At 42.2% G+C, this 21,089-nt stretch overlaps 1 protein-coding gene across 2 annotated transcripts in view; it reads right to left on the reverse strand.

The window, feature by feature from the left end:
• Positions 1-6,577: 6,577 nt before the first annotated feature.
• Positions 6,578-21,089, reverse strand: part of SLC1A7 (solute carrier family 1 member 7) — a 42,237-nt gene continuing 27,725 nt past the window's right edge. For both annotated transcript variants that reach the window (XM_081195402.1, XM_081195403.1), the window contains 5 exons: positions 19,695-19,928; positions 17,806-18,000; positions 15,857-15,991; positions 12,402-12,501; positions 6,578-10,208 (listed from right to left, as the gene is read on the reverse strand). In XM_081195402.1, coding sequence (XP_081051528.1) covers positions 9,972-10,208; positions 12,402-12,501; positions 15,857-15,991; positions 17,806-18,000; positions 19,695-19,928 — 901 coding nt within the window. In that variant the 3' untranslated portion in view covers positions 6,578-9,971. The remainder of the gene's footprint in view (positions 10,209-12,401; positions 12,502-15,856; positions 15,992-17,805; positions 18,001-19,694; positions 19,929-21,089) is intronic.

Here is a 21,089-nt window from a genome sequence, read left to right on the forward strand (position 1 = left end):
TATTTCTTAACCCTTTAACTGTAATATTTTCTTTAGAAAATGTAATATCTGCTTGCAACTACAGAGCCACTTGCAATCTCTGAAGGGCAGGGTAGAATGTGGGTGCAAAGTTTCATTTTGATGAGTTTCAGTGATACCACCAGTGCACTATTTCAAAATTTTGATGCACATGTCACAGATTATGGGAATTGTAGCCCAAAACATCTGGAGGATAGCATGTTAGCTGCTCCTGTGCTATATTTCAGCTCAGTAGTAAAATTCCTGCTGCTTTTTCCTTAAATTCACCAAAAAGTTCACTATGTGTGTAAGTGTGTGTGTTTGTTTAGACTTTGGGCTCCAGACAACCTCTTTATTGAGCATTCAACCTGATTTGCTTGCACAATGCTTATGTGGTGGTTAGACTCTAGTCTTTATTGAGGACTGATTTTGATTTGTTTCGTAGGACAGTTATTCATCCAGTATCCATCCAGATCTGCAGGGTGTGTTCACATCTCTCTGTTATTCATTAGTTTATCTCACACATTTCACCTTCACTTGCATTTTTTTTAAAGCAAATTTGCTGAGCTAGGACAAGAGTGCTTTAATTATGCCAGCCTAAAAGTTTGACATGCACTTGAATTCTTCCTGCAAAGTACCAACATCCTGGAGACACCCATACATCGTGATAGACCTCTATGTACATCTTGTTTCTTCTCTGTGTGTCACATGTAGCCTAGATATCTTTAGCAGCCACAAAGAACACAATACAGAACTTGATCCCAAAGTCCCTTAAGTTAAGCCCAGAGAAGCTGAGCTGTGGTAGTCCTAAAGCTAAGGGCCTCATTTGTAATCCCCTTTGCCAAAGGCAGCACACTTCCAGCCCTGACCATCTGCTCACAATACAGCACTGCTGCTGTTAGTAGAAGAGAAATCTGTATAACAATGGATGTAAACAACCCTTTTAGCCAGATGGGTTGGGGTTTTTTTGTGTGTGTGTTTTGTCTAATATATATTTAGATTCTCAATAATATCGTGACACCAGTACGCAAATTTATTTGTTATTTGCTCAATTTATTTAGCTGGAGTTCATCAAAATATCCCAGGGTGGCATACATAATAAATACAATGAAATCATATCAGCCAGATCTCACAACAGCTAAATATATCACAATATCTGATGCTGGAATACATCAAACATTCACAGATCCTTGGGTAATGAGATGTGTCTTCAGGCTCTGTCTAAAACTGAGAACTAAGGAGACCAATCAGATGTCCTGGGAGTGGGCATTCCAAAGTGGGATGCCACCACCCAGAACACCCTGCAGTGCATCAGCCTGTGGTGAACTTCCCATATTGCTGGGGCTGCAGCAGCCTCCCACCCTGGCAGATCTTAAGGCTTGGGTTGGTAGATAGCAGGACAGGCACTCCTTCAACTATCTGAGACCCAATAACCTTAAACTGGGCCCAGGAAGCTATTGGTGCCAGTGTAGTGTGGGCAGGGTCAGTGCTACATGACTTCAAATAGCATACCACTCAGCACCCTGACAGCTGCATTCTGCAGCAGCTGCAATTTCTGAAGCATCTTCGAGGTCAGTCCCATTTAGAGCACAGGACAATAAACTAATTAGTAAAGCATGAAGCACCATGGCAAGGCTATCCTGATTCAGGAATGCTGTTGCTTGTGTCTCACTGGGTGTTGGAAAGAGGGCCTCTATGAAAGAGATGAATCCCGAAGTACTCCCAAGCTGTGTACCTGCTCTTTCATGGGGAGTGCACCCAGGACATCTTCCCTGTTCCTGGACATGAGAACCATCCATGCCTCTGTCATGTTGATGCCCCTTTGTTGACTCTCATCCAGCCCCTTTCTGCCTCTGGGCACTGGCCCAGCACCTGAGGAACCCCATCTGATTCTGATGACATGGAGAGATAGATGCTGGTGATGCTGCACCCCAGGTCCTCAGATGACCTCTCAGTGGCTTCAAGTAGCTGTTAAGAAGCAATGGGGTGGCAAGAGGATGAACAATGGCTGAGCAGAAATCCTCCACTGCCACTCTCTGGAAATATCCCTGCAGGTAGGAGGGGAACCATTTCCCATTCCTGCAGATATACTCGGGGGAATACCATGGTTGATGGTATCAAAGGCTGTTGAGAGATCAATGAATAACAACATTGTACTCTTCCTGTCTCTCTCTCAATACAAGTAATAAGGGAGATCAGGGCTGTTTAAGTCCTGAAACAAGGCCTAAAGCCAGCTTGAAATGAGTCCTCTGTGGTGCCATAGTAACCTTGCTTCTGGTATGAATCTAGGCCTCTGTTTTCCTCCTCATTCTAACCTTCAGTGCCTAGCAGCTATGGAAGAGTACACTGGGTAGAAGGCAGACATCACAGTGTACTAGGCTGGCTAGCTGGCTTCCTATACTCCCTGGAGCCAGCCACCTGACTTACTGCTACCACTAGCCCAATAGTTCTCTCCTCTGAGCAGTCCTCGCCTCCCTTGCAATCACGCCAGATGCTAGCAACTGGAGTAGTGTATTAGGCAGGTGTGTGTGTGCAAATGGTTTTATGAGAGAGTATGTTTGTCTGTTGGTATGAAAGGGTTTGTGTGTGCGTATAGCAAATAAATATTTGTCAGGGGCTTAATTCCTTGAAGTTATGCCATGTTGTGATGACCTGTATTCTGTGGTTAAATTGGCTCACTTTTGCTTTGCATTGGTTTTGAAATCTCTGAAATAGGTTCACTGTCCTTTGCACACAAGAAATGCTTAGCCTACGTGTTTCTCATGTGTAAAACGAGTAAATATTATTGTTAAGAAATTAAATATTTAGATTACGTTCTAGGCAACCATTTAGTAAATAGTTTGCGATAATGTCTTCTAAATGCTTGATTCCTTAGTACTATGCTGCAAATGTGTGTGTAACACATTTGACTTCAATCCTATAAACACCAGGGAGTAAGGTCCGCTCAACTTAATGGGACTTACTTCTCAGTAGACATGCATACGCTTGTGCTATTGATGTATAATCTGCAGGTCAGCTTCATTTGGTTGAATTGTGCTCTTTTAGTCCGTGGTGGTGAGAGGACTTATAAGCATAGTCTTCAGCTTTATACCTTAGATGAACGGGTTATTTTCAGTGAGGTCTGCCCTTTACTACTGGGCTTTCCTCCTGGATGCATAGATTCTACTGTCTCTTGACACTGCTGGGCTAAAACTCTGTGTCTTAGAAGCTTTTGATTAAAGTAATAAATAAACGTGTCTCATCTTGCATTGGCTTACAAAGACAATTAATTATTCCTTCTCTCTTTTTCTTTAAGCATACCGTTGTAAGCAGACAGGCAAGGATTAACAAGCAAAGTTGTTCATATAATTTTAACACAGGATTATCCTCCTGGGAACCACGGTGTGGAATTTTTCAGGCTTTTTATCTTTGGAGATGACTCTCTGCATTCTTGCTTGCCTTGCTCCACACCCACTTTCCTTTGTAGAAGATGCTGGGATGTGTTCTCAGGTGCACAGTCAGCACAGGTCAGGCCTGGGAGACTTCATCATTGCTCACATCAGAGATGGGGAAACTGTGGATCTTCAGGTGCTGTTGCATTTCAACTCCAGTCAGACCCAGCCAGCATGACCAGTGGTCACAGAAGATGGGAGTTGTAGTCCAACAACTTCTGGAGGCCCATAGGTTCCATATTCCAGCCCATTGTGAATTGAGATTGCTACAGTTTGCAGGGGAAGATTAGTAGCCTAGTGATAGGCAAGCTGTCTTTTAGCCATGCTTGTCTACCAGTCATGTTTATCAGTCATGAATCTTTGCTAAGCTTCTGAGGAACAGTGGAGTTCCCTGGAGCATGGTTTTATAAATATTGGGTTAGTAGGTCAAAATAATGCCGCATCATTATTGGAATCGTTGTTGTCCCATAAAACGTCACTGGGAAACAGGAGAATTCTAAGTTTGAGCCGCGTGCTAGATGGCTGCCTTTAGTTCACTCAGGAATAGATGAGCAACCAGCCAGATACACTTAAAAACCACATGAGAGGAGAAGGAAGTGAACTGTTCCTGTCTCTGTCCCCCCATCCTGACCTTCACTCATCCTTGACCTGCCTGAAATTAGAGCAGGGAAAGAAATATCTGTGGAATAGCTATAACAACCCTTTTTTGTGCCTCAGCCTAGCTACTCCTAGAACAGGGAAGGAGTGGCTTCAATATGTGGCATGTTCTCCCTCTCTCCCTCTCTCTGTTTAACTAAAATCTGTACAGTCCACCAACAAATCCACTTAAAAAAAACAAGAATGAACACTCAAGATCTCTTTACAGTTAATCAGTAGCTAATGTATGTGAAGTTACCCTGAGTTTGCACCCTTACGTAAGAATATTGAGTGCTGAGGCCCACACAGTTACCCAGCATTATTTGGAAGACGCCCAGAAGCCCTTAGAAAGTAGGTGACCCACTGGAATTTGGCCAGTGGTCCACTACTAAGTTGACCGTGGCCTGCTTTTGACCTTCCCCCTGCTGTAGAACAAAGGAGGCAAACTGTGATGTAGTCGCTGACTGGTGGAAGATACATTTATTGATCCTAGACAGCACCCCAGAATGCCTGAGTTTTAACTGCAGTGCAGCTAGGATACCCTGACTTAACATGGAATTAGAAAGGCAAAGGGAATTCTGGGATGAAGAAGGAGGGTGTCTGGGTATTAAATAATAGTTTTCATCTTGTAAACTGAATCATGTCTATTGTTTCTTAGGCTCCCAGTACATCAAGATACATGTGTATCTTGAGTCAGTGGTGCAGCTCAGCTCCCAGAAAGTTAAAGAAAATTAGTAAAAATAGCATTGAAACAAATTCCTATCATGCACATACACTTGGGCAGGTCCACTCATCACTTTCCCCCAGCTACATATGCGATCTAACTGGAGAGAGGCTAGAGGGAATTTGCAACACCTAGTCTGCTGCAGGAAATATTGGAAATCTCTCAGACAGGCATTAAAAGCTGCTGCTGAATTCACTTTTATTGCTCCACTTGTAAGGCAAATGAAACTCCAGCCTAAAGTTTCCCTAATAATGAATTCTTGGAGTGTTACATTGCCTATTTAATTGATCTGATTTCCTCTATTATTTTCTCCATTTAGTATTTCCCTCTCCTGTTTTTTCCTTTCTGCGTACTCCAAGCCTGTTTATATAAAATGTAAATTACTTTTTCAGTTTGGGGGTGGGGTTTAAGGCAGAAGGAAACAGCAGCAAACCTTGCCAATTCAAAGCTATTTCCCTTCCATTGAGCGGTATGGTATCTCCCGGACAGAATGCAGTTGTGATTTGCAGATGGTTTGCTTTATATTATCTTCTGAGCCTGCGGGGATCACATGTTGGTTGTCTCCTGGAGAACATATGAGAAGCATTTTCACCAGTACAAAGTGTCTACACATACCACTTACATAATCAACAGCTGCAGTGATATATTGCAGGAAAACGAGACCCGAGCCATATGCTTTAATGTGAGACTGAATTCACAGTTTGCCTACCTAACTGGGCCCCTTCTTCCACACTACTGAAATGGTTTCTGTTGGGCGTGCACAAATAGAGAATAGAAGCAAATTCTGTGGCAGCCATATGTTTCAGGACTCTAACAATAGATCTCTTAAACAGTAAACTGTGGGAAATTATAATTGTGGAGAGACATGCGCCAAATCCATGTCATAAAGGAATAAGCAAAACAGCCTCCCCCCCTTTTTTGCAGAATGGAGTGGTTTTGGTTTTCATACTAATAAGAGTGATATAAAAAATAATAAATGCTACTAGTATGACTAGTATAAAGACAGTTTCAGCCTAATATGTATCTGATGAAGTGTTCTGCAGTCCACAAAAGCTTATGTCAAACAGTTTAGTCTTTAAGTGCCACAAGACTCTGCTGTCCTATGCAATGGTATCTCACAATTCAGGCAACTTTCTCTGCATCAACCAAAAAAGTTATTGCATATTCTAGAATGATCTGGGTCATGTCCAAGAGCGCACTCAGTTCACCTGGGCCACTGTTGGGCCTCACTACTGTCCACTGTTAACTGAGAATGTGTGTTAAAATACATCTAGCATTCTCTTACAACTGTACACGCCACTGGAAAATTAGTAGTTATGTACACAAATTTATTTTGTCCCGCAGTAGTTATCTTCTCGTTGAGGAACTCAAGGTTCCCCAGAAACACTCTGAAAACCACTTGGTATATAACATTTAACTGTATTTGATTGTTGGCAATCAGTAGCTTTTAATATTGAAAAATATTTGGTAGTTATGATGCAATGGTATTAATCTGACATCATTTCATTAACATGTAATTATATGTAGTATCTGACAACTTGTTAGATTTCATATGCAAACCCTGCAAAGATCAAGACAATTGAGAGATGGCAACATGTCCAAAGTATTCAAATTTAAATTTTCCAATAATAATAATAATAATAAATCCTCTTTGAGAATGCAAATTTGAAAGCTATATTCAAAATATCTAATTCAAGAGCTGTAGAACATCTTGTCAGATATCTGACAATATTAATCTCTGTTTGAAGGTGAAAAATAATCTCATTTAAGTAGCACATAGGCAAACCTCTTCACAACGGTATGTTTATTAAAAACATTTCCCATTGAAAACACTGGTAATCAATATATGGTACAATTGGTCATACTGGTTGTACAGGGAGAGTTGTTTTATAATTTAAGGATTCGAGAAATAAAGAAAACATTCTTAAAGTATCTCAACCTATATATAAAAATAAGAAGCCAGGGTCCACAGCAAATTCCCACCAATATAAAAATGTTAGGGGCGGCTCTGATGTGGCAAAGATCGTGTCATCGTTTCCTCCTTCCCCCAAAGGCCCCGTCTCTATTTCTCATCAAACGATGTGACATAAAAGTTCCTCCCTCCCTCCAATGAAGGAATAAGGCAGGGGTGGGAGACCAGCAAAACGCCAGCGTAGTGAGTGATCCGTGAGAAAGTTCTTTTTAAAGAAAGGAAGGAGAAGTGAAAGAAAAGAGAACGAAAGCAGATGCAGAGAGAACTGTGAAGTCAGCTCAAAGTGAACAGAAGGGTTTAGGGAAACAATCTTCTGTGAAGGACCTCTCTTCTCCAAAGCAGGCACTGAAAAGGAGAATAGCTTCCAGTCTCAGAAGCAGGCAGCTTTCCAATCACTCAGTCACCTCTTCTTCAGAATCCGATCCTAAGTCACGGCCTACCAGATGAACCTCCTGATCCCACATCTGCTGCCCAGAGGAAGAAGAGAAAAGGGTTCCCACACTTTCAACGGTTCTGCAGAGGAGAATTTTGGCAGATGTACCTTGCCATCATGCAGGGGGCACGCATAAAGCTATGTCACCTGCTAGGTTTCTAATACATTTTTATTCTGCCTTTCTAAGGAGCTCTAGGTGGCACACTTGGTTCCTCCCCACCTTTCTAATCTCAAGAATTTTTTTAGGCTGGGTGACACCAAATGGCCCAACCCTATCTATAAAGCTTCCAGAGTGAGAGGCATTTGAACCCGACTCTCCTCAGTCACAATCCTAGGGTTGTAGACACCTAACTTTTACTCAGAAGAAACCCACTGAAATTAAGTTCAATATGGTCATTAATCTCAATGGGCCTACTCTGAGTAAAAGTCACTTGAATCCAATCCCTACATCACACTAGCTCTCAGAGTGGAATCAATTCCATCTTCTGTGCAACAAGACTATGGGAGTCTTGGCCGCCTCTAATAACCTTCTGCCAATTAGACTGAGAAATTGGCATAGCCTACGCAACAGCCACAGTCTTCCCCCATCCTTCAAGCTGCTTCAACTTCAAATGACTGCCATTCCCATTATTAGAAGCACAGGAATGTGTGGCTGGATACTTGGAATGGAGCTGAAGGTCTAGCCGTGTGTGTGTGTGTGTGTGTGTGTGTGTGTGTGTGTGTGTGGAGCATGATTATTAATTCAGAAAAACAAGTTTAAGGATGGAAGTTCACAAGAACATTTACTATGGAAGTAAGGACAGCGTTACAATGAAAATGTGCCAGTCATGTACACTGGATCCCAGCCTATGTTTAGTCTGCTCTCTGACCACAAGCTCTATATTAGTCAAACGATCTGGGCCATAAACGTCATGGTATATATATACAGTCTATACAAAGAAGAGAACGCTGCGTACTCTTCTGTAGCACCAGGTTTTGTGTGTGTGTTTGGACTCCTGCAGTCTAGATGCTGTGGATGCTGTTATAGAATGGAACAAGATTTTTTAAAACGAAGGAAAAAAGAAGAAGAGAAGCACACACATCTGGCACTTGGAAGGCAAACATGATGGGATATTTGTAGACTAGCTTAATGCCTACCTTTGAGACCCTCTTCCAAATAACAGGTTTGTTAAAGAAACAAACAAACAACCTTCTCATTAGTTCCAAAAAGGTAATATACATGGCAACATACACATGAAAAACTTAAAAAAACGATTAGCCAAGTAACAAACACTCTGTATTGCAAAAGAAGTAAAAAAGGATTTTGAGAATCCCTGATTTGCACAGATCCCTTTTTTGTACTCAGTCATTACCATCACAGCCAACGGTGATACAGGAGAATGCAGCTACTGAAATGCAATGAAATTGCCATATGGCTCCTCTAGAAAACCAGTTTATTGAGTTTGCTTGCACAAAGCTTATGCAGAGGTTAGATTATAAGTGGCCTTTATTGAGTATTCATTCTGTCTTATTTGCAGGGCAGTTATACAACAATGAGTATCAGTCCTGCATTCATCCTGATTTGCTGTCACGATATTTATACATCTTCCCGTTAGTTATTTGTTCGTCCCTCACTTTTCAATACATTTCTGTCAGTTTCCAAACTGCAAAGGGTCTGATTCTTTAAAAAAAATGGATTTGATGTGAAGTGGTCCTTTAAACCACTTTAACTGCACAAATCTAGAGTGCTTGCATTCTTCTCACAGAATAGTGAGTCAACCTGAGTACAGAGAGACTAATATTTCAACAGAATAATGGATAGCATGGAGAGTTAAATTGCAATTCAGAGTGGTTTGCTACATAATAACTTACTGGCGTGATTCACATGAACCACTGTTTCATATGACACACACGAGTCATATGAGTCTTCTCTTTCCTCCTCTGGCATGCTTCAAGGAGGAGATGGGAAGCATCCCCCTCCATTTTAAATTAACCGTGGTTTGTTTTTATGTCCCAACCAGGAACTGTGGTTAGCATTCCTATCGTTTATTGAAATAAGCCAGGATCAATAACCATGGTTTAAAGTTGAGTTCTTTCAGTAAACCATAGCAAACCCTAACCACAGTTTGTCAGGGATTGCATATAATGACAATCAGCAGTTGACTGAAAATGAAAGCACATGCTTATGATCTCCTTGCAGAGATCATGATCTCTGGTGGAGAGGGAAGACTCCATGAGCTGATGTTGCTATGTGCAAACATATTTAATTTTGTAAGGTTTATAATAATGACATCCCATTTCAAATGGGAAATATTATTACTTTGGCCTTTCATTAAGATAAATGTCTTTTTGATTTGTTGCCCTGTTAATTGAATGCAAAAATTTTACTGTTTGAGGCTAATGTTAATTTTGAAGCTGTTCAGTGAAATAAAGGAATTGTGAATATTGAGGTTATCTTCATGATTAGGAGGACAGTGAGACGGTTAGCTCTTATGAATCATTTTAAAGGGGTCAGAGTTCTTTTAAAGAGCAGCATAAGCAGAGTCATATAAGGTTGCCTAGAGTAAACCAAAGTTGTCCACTGATCAGTTCCTTTGTACCAAAACCAACCAAGCTACTGAAAAACCCCCACACTCGTTGAAGCCTTCTTTCTTCTTCTTCACAGATGTTCACAGCTGGCCTCACAGCCGTAGTTCGCACATGGCAGTCATTCCATGTTTTCCCATTCAAGGCAAAAGGCTGTCTCCCAATTCCAGCTGCGAGGTAGTCATTAGGTTTCAAATACCTCCAGATTAACAGTTACACATTTGTCTCCAGTTCATTGATTTCAATAGTGCAGTGGTCCTTACTGCTAGATTTCTCTGTATGAGTTTCTGTCGGGTTTTCTTCTTGCTCCACTTGAACAGGTATTTGATGCTGGAATGTCTTTGATGGTTCAGGTCCATGAGGCTCATTCATGTTCTTCACACAGCCATTTCTCTGGTAAGCCATGATCTGGTGGATACTGATGGGTTTTGTTTCACAGATCAAAGGCACCTATGAATGGAACAGGGAGATTCCCATTACTATTTTAGAGATGGTAAACTATTGCATGTGGTATCGTTAACGTGTATGGAAACTTGGGGTCTTCAAAAGCTGGAGAGGAATTAAACCACACTCACTTTTGTGTGTTGTGAATTACCGTATTTTTCTCTCTATAACACGCAGATTTTTTCTCCTAAAAAGGAAGGGGAAATGTCTGTGCGTCCCTGGAGCCGAATGGCGCGAGTGGAGGCAAAAATCAGGCAAAAATCAAATCGTGTCTCGGAGAAGGGAAACCTGAAAAGAGGAAGCTGCTGATTTCCTGCATTCTGCCTCAGGGTCTTACTGCCCACCCGCTCTGTTTCGTTGCTGTGTTTGCTCAAACGGAACAAAGAGCAGGGAAAGCCCCTCCCCTCCAGGCAAGCAGAGGGGAAAGCAGAGCATCCTTCCTTCTAATTCCTCTCCATGCTCCAGAGGGAACAATGTTTGTGAAGGGAAGAGAGATTACAGGTTCAGCTTAAAATTCTGATTTGACTTCCTGCTTTTTGTTTTTGAGGACACACAGCATTCAAATATGCTTTCTTCCATTTAAAAGGATGAAATCCTTAAACAGTGTTTTGCCTGTAAATTCATGCGATCTTGAAGATTACAGTGTCTGTACCTCTTAAGGGATGGCAAAGCTTAGGTTTCGCTGCTAAATAGTTCTTAATGCAGTTAAAATGCTTTCTTCTGTCAAGGCAATTAAAAAATATATATATCAGGCAGCCGGAAAACATGCAGGTGGGAGAGAGCGAGCGCTGGCTGGCTTGTGTGGGTGGGTGGGGGGAAACTTTTGCCTTCCTTTCCTCACGTTATAGCCCTCTCCTGCATTCTCAGCCAGCTGCTTCTCTGCACACCCCTCTCATGCTCCTTGTCCCTTCTGTGTTTTTCCTTCCCTCCCCACTTAAAATGTGGTTACAAAGCATGGATCCACATGGATCCTCAGGATCTTTGCATTGGGTCACCCCAAATTCACCATCAGATCACATAGCATGTCCATGGCTACAGCCTGCCCCCCCCAAAATCACGCACCCACTGTTGCCTGGGGCTGCAATGGTGCAAAAACGTGGTTACAAAGCATGGATCCACAGGGATTCTCAATGATTTTTGCATTGGGTCACCCCAAATTCACCATCAGATCACATGTCTGTGGCCACAGCATGAAGCACAAAAATGATACGTCCACTGTTTCATTCAGAATGTTTTTTCCCTTGTTTTCCTCCTCTAAAAACGATGTGCGTGTTATGGTCTGGTGCGTGTTATAGAGCGAAAAATACGGTATATATTTATGGTCACAAGCGACACAGCTGTCAAAAGCCAATAGGGCATTGCCATGTTTCAAAATGGCAGGACTCACAATCCCTACAATCCAGATTGGAGCTACAAATTCAGAAATCTATGACCCTTCTGGAATTGTACCAGTTCAGATTAGGGGGTGTGTGCATGTGCGGGTGTTCCTACACTAAAACAACAATAACTTTCTGCACATTGAAAGGCACACTATAAAGCAGGCTAGTCTAGAACTCTTCTTCCTGACATATAGTTATCCAAAAGCATAGAGTTTTGAAGTAAGGGGAATCATTTAAACACATGGGGGAGGGTCATATTTCAGTGGTTAAGCATCTGCTTTGCATGCAGAATATCCCAGGTTCAATTCCAAGTTGATTGAGTCCCATCTGAAACCCTGGAGAGCCACGGCTAGTCATTGTAGACAGTGCTAAGCTAGATGCAGCAAATGTCTGACTCAAGACAGTAAACCTGCAGCTTACGGCGGGTTATGTTCCAGGGATTGCGCCTAAAGCCAAAATCACATGTGGTCAAAGCACTTTGGGGTCAATGGCAGGTGGGACTGCCAAAGCCTTTACCCCTGGAACCATGCCCCCTTTTATTTATGTTTTGCCATGTGTGTAAAGCTGAATGCACACAAGTTAAATGCCGGCTTAAGTTGCCGGCTCACGGTGTAACACAGCTTCCTGTATTTGCGCCATCCTCATCTGCAGTCTGAAGTGCAAGAAAGGCTGTTAACACGGGATGAATATAATTTAAAACACACAGTTTAGCCCTCAAACATTGATAATCCACACAATGTGCCTACCACTACATTCCATTTTTATTATTGTTTTGGTTGGAAGTGCAACACTATAACTCCATGGTTAAATTTTCTCCCACCTCAGACCCATCCTTGGTGAATTCTTTTCTGCAGATGTGAGCCATGATTCCAGCAGCCAGAGCATCCCCCAGCACGTTGATCATTGTTCGGAATCTGTCTCTGTCAAAACACAGTGGGGGCATTAAGGACACCATTTCCTTTTGTTATGCAAATGCTCACAGATTTAGACTTCTCTCTGTTATACTCCCATGCAAAATAAAAGTCCATGAATATAATCTGATATCATGCTAAAACAACCAGTTATGAAGAATAGGAAATAAAGGTACCTACTGGGTGTAAATTCATATATCACCATATTTGACCAAATAGGGAAGCACCTTGAACTGATCTTATGATAGATTCATCCCAATTTGCTTGCAGGGAGGTGAGACAACAGTGAGTCGAAGCAAGTGTTATCCTACACATTCCAGTACATACCCTCATCACTTTCCTTATTGCAAAAAGCCTAATCTTTGGGGGATGTGGGTTTCTTCCACAAGACCTTCCAATCAACCAGAATTTTCTGGTATGTTTGTTAAAACCATTCAAAAATAGGGGCAGTCTGGAAGCATCCCATGAATGCCAAAAAAGTAAAAGGATATCACCCCAAAAAACATTTTGTGCCTTCCAAACCTGTGATTCTATGCCATGACTATCTGTTCTTCTGCACCTGCATTTTGTATTTAATTCCCCCATGTACTTTTTTTTTCAAGGATCAAAAAAGTCATTTCAGTGTGGCAAAAACTCTTATATATTTTGTTTGCTCTCCTCTTTGTCATTCTAAATATTGGCATGCATGGTGGAATGCTAAAGCAAGAAACATGGAGCAAAATAGCATTTGGGTGGTGGATGAGTAGCTAAATTCACTCCGGATTTCCCTAAATCAACCTCCTTCCCCCAACTGACATTGCACTTCTGGTCTCTGGATTCTATTTAAATGGCACCAAAAATCTCTTGAGTGAGTTGATCTGGAATTAATTCTGTAAAGTGTGGAATCCCGTGCAGCAGCTTTAAAGAGTGCAAAGAAACTTCTATCAGTCCTGAAATATTAAGGACCTTTTGTGAATAATGAAGGAAGCAATCTTGAGCCAAGGATATAAAAATAAAACTGGAATGTGTTTTAAAGACAAAAACAGGAGAACAAGGAAGGAAAGTGTACTTTGTATGGTGTGTTTGTGTGTAAGTGTTTTTAGAAGACATAAGCAGGAGGAGCCATTAAGCATGTCCAGATGGAGAGTAGAACACATTCTGATTCCACTTGGAAAATAAAAGGCACTCGGACATTTTCAGGGGCCAGGAGTGTGTTGGTTGAGCTAAAACAGGGCTGAGAAAATGTGGCCCCTAATTTAATGTTCGTGGTGGTGGGGAGAGCTCAGAGAGGAGAAGGAAGGTGGGAGGCAGTGGTGGCTAGTGGCCTTTAGGACCGGTGGGGCGAAAAGCAAGGATGCCAACTGTATCAGTTATAACCAATGACGGGCAGAGACTACTAGTCCTCAGTTTGTCTCCTTGCTGAGTCCTACACAACCAAAGCTGAGACTAAGGAGGAGGAAGCTGACAGCCAGAGCCACCTGTTGGGTTGATGGTAAGGCCAGCAGTTGGGGAGCTGGCTGATGGCAAACCGAGGTTGGCGGAGCAGTGCTCCATTTGCCCTTAAGGACCAGCTTCCACTGGTGAGAAGGGGAAAGTAGAAGGGCATCTGATGTAGACTGAGCAATGGAAGAAAGCTCTTTGCAAGTGATCAGTTCAGTTCCTCGAGTTGCTAAAGGAATAAAGTGGGAGAAGATATAGTATGTTTGGCACTGCTGTTTACATGACTCTCCATTACAAGCATTTACTATTACTGTGTGTATTAGCTCTTGGTAACATTTTTGTTTTAAAATGATATATTTTCCACTTTATTTTTTTTTTGCACGTAGGTTGTTTGTAGTCATAAAACCCATTTCATTTTCACAAGCAAAAACTGAAAGGGAAACATTTGTAAAATGCAGCTTTTAAGCTGCTTTGAACATACAAAATTGAGGTGAAAGGGCAGGTGTATTAGCTGGAACTACTCTTAGTACATTATTTGAAGCCGAGTCAAATTCATCTTGGCAGAGCTGCATTCAATCTGAAACACATCATGTGATTTCCTTATTTTTCCAATGCAAACAAGCACATCTGAAAACTCAATCACATTGGTTAATATATTGATGTGGGTCATAAAGCTGAAATCCAGGAACATCCAGATGTTTGGCTTAAAAAAGCAAAGGGTGGTCCAAGATCAGCACTGTCCAGGTTTTGATTTCTTTCTTTCTTTCTTTCTTTCTTTCTTTCTTTCTTTCTTTCTTTCTTTCTTTCATCTTAATGGAGGTTAGGTTGAACCAGAATGGTTTTCATATGTTTTTAAGTAGATATGCATATGTGGGTGAAAACATGGATCTGCCACTGCAGTGTTTAGATCTGCCCACAGTCACAGCCTGTCCCACTGTCAAAGCTGTAAGCCAAAAAAGATGTAAACGCAGCCCTCAGCAAAGTGCTCCCAGGGAATCCCCTCCCACATCCATGAGCCCTAGTGGCAGTGAACAGCAGCATTGCTAACTGCCATTTTAGTTTCCCATAATGCCACGGTTCTATGCCAGAGGCATTTCACTTTTTGAATTTGGCTCTTTTTCCTGTCACCGTGAGGCAACTGAAAAAGAAAGCAAATTCAACAATTGCATAATTACAGCTGAAAATGAAGAACGGCTTTATGTTGTAAAGTGCCCTGTGATCTTTGGATGAAGGGTGTTATAGAAATTTTTTATTATTATTATTATTATTATTATTATTATTATTATTAACAACAACAACAACAACAACAACAACAACAACAACAACAGGGGACATACTCAGAGTGCATTCCCATGTCTCCCTTTGCAGCTGTAGCTTGAATTCAAGCCGACGCTGCAAGTAAGAATAGCTGCGATATGAATTCTTCTTTTAATTCAAGCCAGGGTCACAAACAAAGAAATGAAGAATCAAGAGTGTAGTATTCTTCCTTTGCAGGCCACAGGTTCAGTTTAATCATCTGATGTCATGTGATTGACAGGTAAGCAGCCCCACCCACCCATCAAAGTGACCTACAGAAGGTGGCAGAGTTTTGAATCAGCCCACCATCCAGATCCAACTCCTTCCCTCTCCCCATCATAAAATCTATGATCTATTAGATCTAATTTTCGAATTCACAATCAGTATGTCTCATCAAAGGATGATTGCCATGTCTTGCTTATGGGCATCTAGTTGGCCACTGTTGGCAATAGTGTCCTGTACTACAGATCTTTGGTTTGATTCAGTCAAGCAATTCTGTGACTTTCATGACATGACCACCCTCTATTGCACCTTTCAGCTCACAGTGTGTTGTAGGCTGCTATGAATGCAGCTGTTCAATAGTCACACATTCAGTTTGGTTTGAAGATGAGAGAAAAGTCTAAAAAAACCACACCATCCAGTTACTTACAAGGCCCAGTCGACTGCAATGATTAGGGTGATATCATCTGTAGGAAGCCCCACTGATGTAAGAACGATAACCATAGTAACAAGCCCAGCTTGCGGGATTCCAGCTGCACCAATGCTGGCAGCAGTTGCTGTGATACTTTTATCAAAGAGAGAGAGAGAAGGATATTAATGATCTAACATGGAAGAACACATATTTGGAACCAACAGAGAGTTTTCCTCCATGCTTATATTTGATCCACACCTATAAGTGACTCTCATATGCTTCAATCTGAACTGAGCTGGAACAGAAGTCTATTGAATAGGCTGGATGGGGGGTTTTTTTATGTGAATGGTGATGCACATCCCTATCTGGGGCCCACCAGAGCCATTTCATGCAACAGGCTTCACACTACTAGAGCTGGATTGGGGCCCTCCTTCACAAGAAATAATTGATGGGGAAATTTTGTGCCGCTGTCCCGCCACATGAAGCTGCCAAACTCGACTTGATATTGTGTGAATACAATTAATGTGCCAGCCATGTCGCTGCCAGTTCATTTCCAGGCCTAATTCAAGGTGCTCACATTAGTGTTTAAAGCTCAAAATTACTTAGGCCTCAAATATTTGAAAGACTGCCTCCTTCTGTACAGCCCCCAATAATTCTCTCAAGTGACACTGTTAAAGTCATTGGGATAACATCAGCAGAAGGTTTCTGCAGAGTTGGAATCCAGTTCCTTGTTTTCAATACACCTTACACACCTTATTACACCTTAGTGCAACTTGTGACCCACCAAGCTTGAATGCAACCAACCAACTAACCAACAAACCAACCAACCATGTATTGTGCCATACTAATACTTGGCTGCTGCCAGACATTTGTCTGGCTGGGTTGAACACTGGGCAGTATGACATTTAGCATAGAACAAAGCAATTAATTTCAATAAAATTAATGGCAGGGATCCCCCTGCTCTTAACAATAATCCCAGTGAGCACAAGAACCGAAATGGCAAATCACAGCTACATAAAAACACAGTCTAATATAAAGCTGATTACTTTGGTTCAGTCTGAACAAAATTATGAAGGATCCAGAAATGACACAGTCATGGATTTAAATATTCAGTAGTGAGTTGTTTTGGTTTTGGTCTGATAATTCACTTACCACTACTTTACTGGAAACCTGTCTATTTTATCCCCATCCCAAACACCAGACATCCTGTGTTTAAATTACCCACTCCACAGTTTGGACTCTTAGCCATTAAAAGCTTGTGAAATTTACAGCGCTTAACTATGAAGCTAGGCTTCACCAGGTCCGCCCTTTAGCATCCCAGGATTCAGCCCTGGCACATGCAAAGTAATAAGTAAATCACAGTACGTCTTGGAGCATGAAGAGTGTCTTTCTCTAACCACTGTGTGACCACAAGCAGCCACACACTTCTGGAATTATGAGAAAGAGCTTCCAGATCAGATGTTTTAGCTCATAGGCTCATTTGATCCCTGAGCTTTTTTCATTTTAGAAATTCACAACTTGCACTTTGACTTGCTTTTGAACTGCTAGGTTGGCAGGAGCAGGGACTGAGCAACAGGAGCTCACCCTTTTGCGGGGATTCGAACCACCGACCTTCTGATCGGCAAGTCCTAGGCTCTGTGGTTTAACCCACAGCGCCACCCGCATCCCCCTCAGTGAGGATTACTCCCAGGTAAATGTGCAGCTCTAGAATTTGATCCCATAAAGGCATCACAATGCTAACAGAGAGGCTTACCATGGGGCATCCAATCCAAACTTTCATTTCCCATAAAGCACTGTGCATTCCTAACCAATTCACAGAAATATACTCTACGCTTTCCCATATGTAATTATGAATGAGGATGCTTGGATCATGTATCAGCAGTGTGCACAGCATGCAGATTTGCAGGAAATATCTGCAAGTCAAGCTTCCTAAATATGGGACCCCCTTTGTAAATTGGTTTTTTTACCTTATGGTGATGATCTGCCCGAAGTCCAGCTCATAATTGTTTACTTGAGCAATAAAAATAGCTGCTACTGCTTCATAAAGGGCGGTCCCATCCATATTGATTGTTGCCCCCACTGGGAGCACAAATCGGGCAATCCTCCTGTCCACATGGTTATTCTCTAACAAGCACTTGAAGGTTATAGGCAGAGTGGCTGAGCTGTGGAGAAAAAGAGAGTGAAGTCAGCAAAACTATAAGGTCTGAAGTAGGGGGCTATCTCAAACCTGCAGGTGGCACTGCCAAGATGCATCCGTAAAAAACTATAGACCTACTGGCAGGGTCAGTACTGACTGTAGCCGTACCCAGGAGGATGAGCTGGCCAACAACAGATGGCAATAAAAGTTGGTGTTCTTTCTCCCCATTCCCAAAATGCAGCTGCGCTTCCTATCTACTGTCATTACCTCTCATTGCCTTTCATTCCATTCATTTTGCATTTTTTGTGCAGTTCAAATAACTAGCTGAAGAAGCCTTGCTGCAGGTAGTCACTCTCTGGAATGCACCAGGGAGAACAAGTCTTTCAGGATTTCTTTTGCCATCATATGAGCTGTGATGACCTAATGCCAAATGAGAAGCCAGACTGAAATGGATATAGATAATCAGCTTCTGTGAGGTGCTTAAACCTGAGCCTTAGTTCTTCTCTAATGTTACCTAAAAACACGGAGACGGAATTGAGTAGCAGCTTGTTGTCACACTTGCAGAAATAGGGGATCAGCCATTATGTGCTTTCTCTTTTCCAGGAGGCCTGGGTGCAACCCCAAACCTGCAAAGCGCCTGATATGACCTAACTCAAATGCCTCCCACATACCATCTTAAGTCTTAGCAGCTGCAGGCACAGATGGAATGATCAGCCATTACTGGTCTTTCCGCACCCTTTTGTAGTCTTTTTATCTTCAAGCTGACAAAGAATTCTGAGGAACTCAAAATCTTGAGCACTATTTTTTGATGTTTTGGTTGCCCTAATAAAGATATTGCTCTAATAAACAAAAAACATAGCTCTGATTTTAAAAAAATAAGACGAATGAGTGCATTTTCTTTTGCCCACAATGTACTCGGGTCCAGCAGTCATCCATCTCAATATAATCAAAGCAAATGCTTCCATTATCACAACTACCTCTGCCCTTCTCATGGCTGTCTTTGGAACTCTACCAGGGCATCATCAGCACCACATAACACACACACCCCCCCCCCGATAGGACTTTTATCTCCAACTGGGTATTGGGATGTTCTTATAAGAAGACTACATATGCTGGCCATTTGCATTGCTGCACTATTTCTCAAACTGCAGAAGACTGCTGGTATGAGACACCTGGTTTGACCCTGATCTCTCTATTTATAGTTTGGATTATGAAGTTAATCTGTAGAGCAGCTCTTGTGTTATGGGAATGTGGGGAAGTATTGCAGGGACTGGGACATTGGGCTTCTTGCCAGGACCCTTCTTGAGCTTCTGTTTGTCTAGTGACACCACAAAGGATGATTTCTATGGGATGGGCAGAAGATTTCCAGATCAAACCTGGCTACATACCAAAGTGGCAAGAGGAACCCCACTGCAGATTAGTGTCCCCTATCCAAGTAATCCAGAAGGATTGCTATGGGTATTGAAGCCGCTGACAGATCCAGGAAAATTCTCTGGGCAAGGCAGGGAGGAGATGGTGGGACCGGTGGAGAAAATGCCAGTGCTGTAGTCAGATGGATTGTATATGTCACGGTCTCACAGTTTAGAATCCAGGGATTGGGAGACTTGGATTTGGGGACCCTGCAGCATGAGTGCCTTAGCGAACTGGGAGTAAGGGAGCTAGACAAAAATAAGGAGTGCAAGGTAGAATTGCGCCAGTGTTTCATTCATTATATGGTACCTGGATGATGTGGCCAGAGCAATAAGCAAGGCTTGAAGAATCCCTCTGATGAAAACAATGGGGTTCTTCTTGGTGATAAAGAAGTATGTCATTGGCAGAATAAAAAGTCCATGTACCACTAGGCCACAAACCACAGTAATAGCGTAAAAGCCTAGCTTCTTCCCGATGGCTGATGGATCATCCATTTCCAAGATCTTACCAGCAATAAGGAACACTATTCCAAATGGAAAATACCTGGGGAAAGAGACAGTGATATTCAATGTGAAAGAACACTTCCACCCAAAAACTGAAGGAACTTAACTTATGCATATGTATACAGAACTAGTTGTGTGGCACAGGCCATCTATAACTACATCCCCTCTGGCCAGTTCCAGAAGTTTTTAGAGCCAAACTGCATGCGAAAAAGGAGAGTTGTGATTCATTAGTCTCCTGATTAGTTTTTTTAACCCGAAGTGCACCCTTGGAGCATTGCAAATTTTATTTTGCATCATCATGTGGTGTATATGCTGAACCCTTCTTCCACTACAGGCCATTTTTGCAGTCCAAGCTGAGTCCTTAAGCCACTAATTTTCCTCCAGTGATGCTGGTGTGTGTGTGTGTTAATAGTCTCTGTGGGTGATTTTCCCTGTGGGTGAGAAAGCAACTGTAATGGTGAGCTTTGCTACAAAAACTGCCCCCAGTTAAAAGGTTAAGCATGCAGCAGAACTGGCTTACCACATTTTGAGGTAAATGAAGTAAGACACAGTATCATCTAAAAAGCCACTTGCCCCACCCACTGCAGTAGATTGTTACGCCCAAAGTCTAAAATTACCTAATTAATAGCACCATTGATGCACGCTCAACAGCTGCTGCTATAATTGAATTTGTGGTTCCCAAATAACACACTGTGGTTAAAAAAAAATAAAATCAGAACCATGAGTCTCCCATATCACATGTAGTTTGGCCCATAGAACAGTGGTTGTGGCACACGATACTAACATAGCGCTTGAGTTCCTGTTAATAGGTGCTCTCTTAACAATTCTCAGTACCATTAACAAACCACCGTTCCCAAGATTCTTTGAGGGAAGTCATGGCTGTTTAAAGTGGTATGATACTGCTTTAGCTATTGTCATGGACTGGCTGGATGCAGAGGAATGGTGGGAGGAATCAGGTGGGGAACCCCAAGGGAACTCCAACAGAAGAAGGTTCAGAGCTAAGGGATTGGTGGTGGGAAGACAATGAGTAGTCAGAGGGAGAAGAGGGAGGAGGAGGTGTTGGAAGCTGAAGAGGCAACAGGAAGGGGCTGTGGCAGACAGCAGTCCAGAGTGGAGACAGGCTGCTGAAGAGGCCAGGGAGTTTCTCCATCCTGTTGTGACCAGCTCTCCTCCCCCCTGGTCTCCCAGAACCAGCAGAGGA

This window comes from Podarcis bocagei, assembly GCF_964188305.1.
Source record: "Podarcis bocagei genome assembly, chromosome: 5".
NCBI lineage: Eukaryota > Metazoa > Chordata > Lepidosauria > Squamata > Lacertidae > Podarcis > Podarcis bocagei.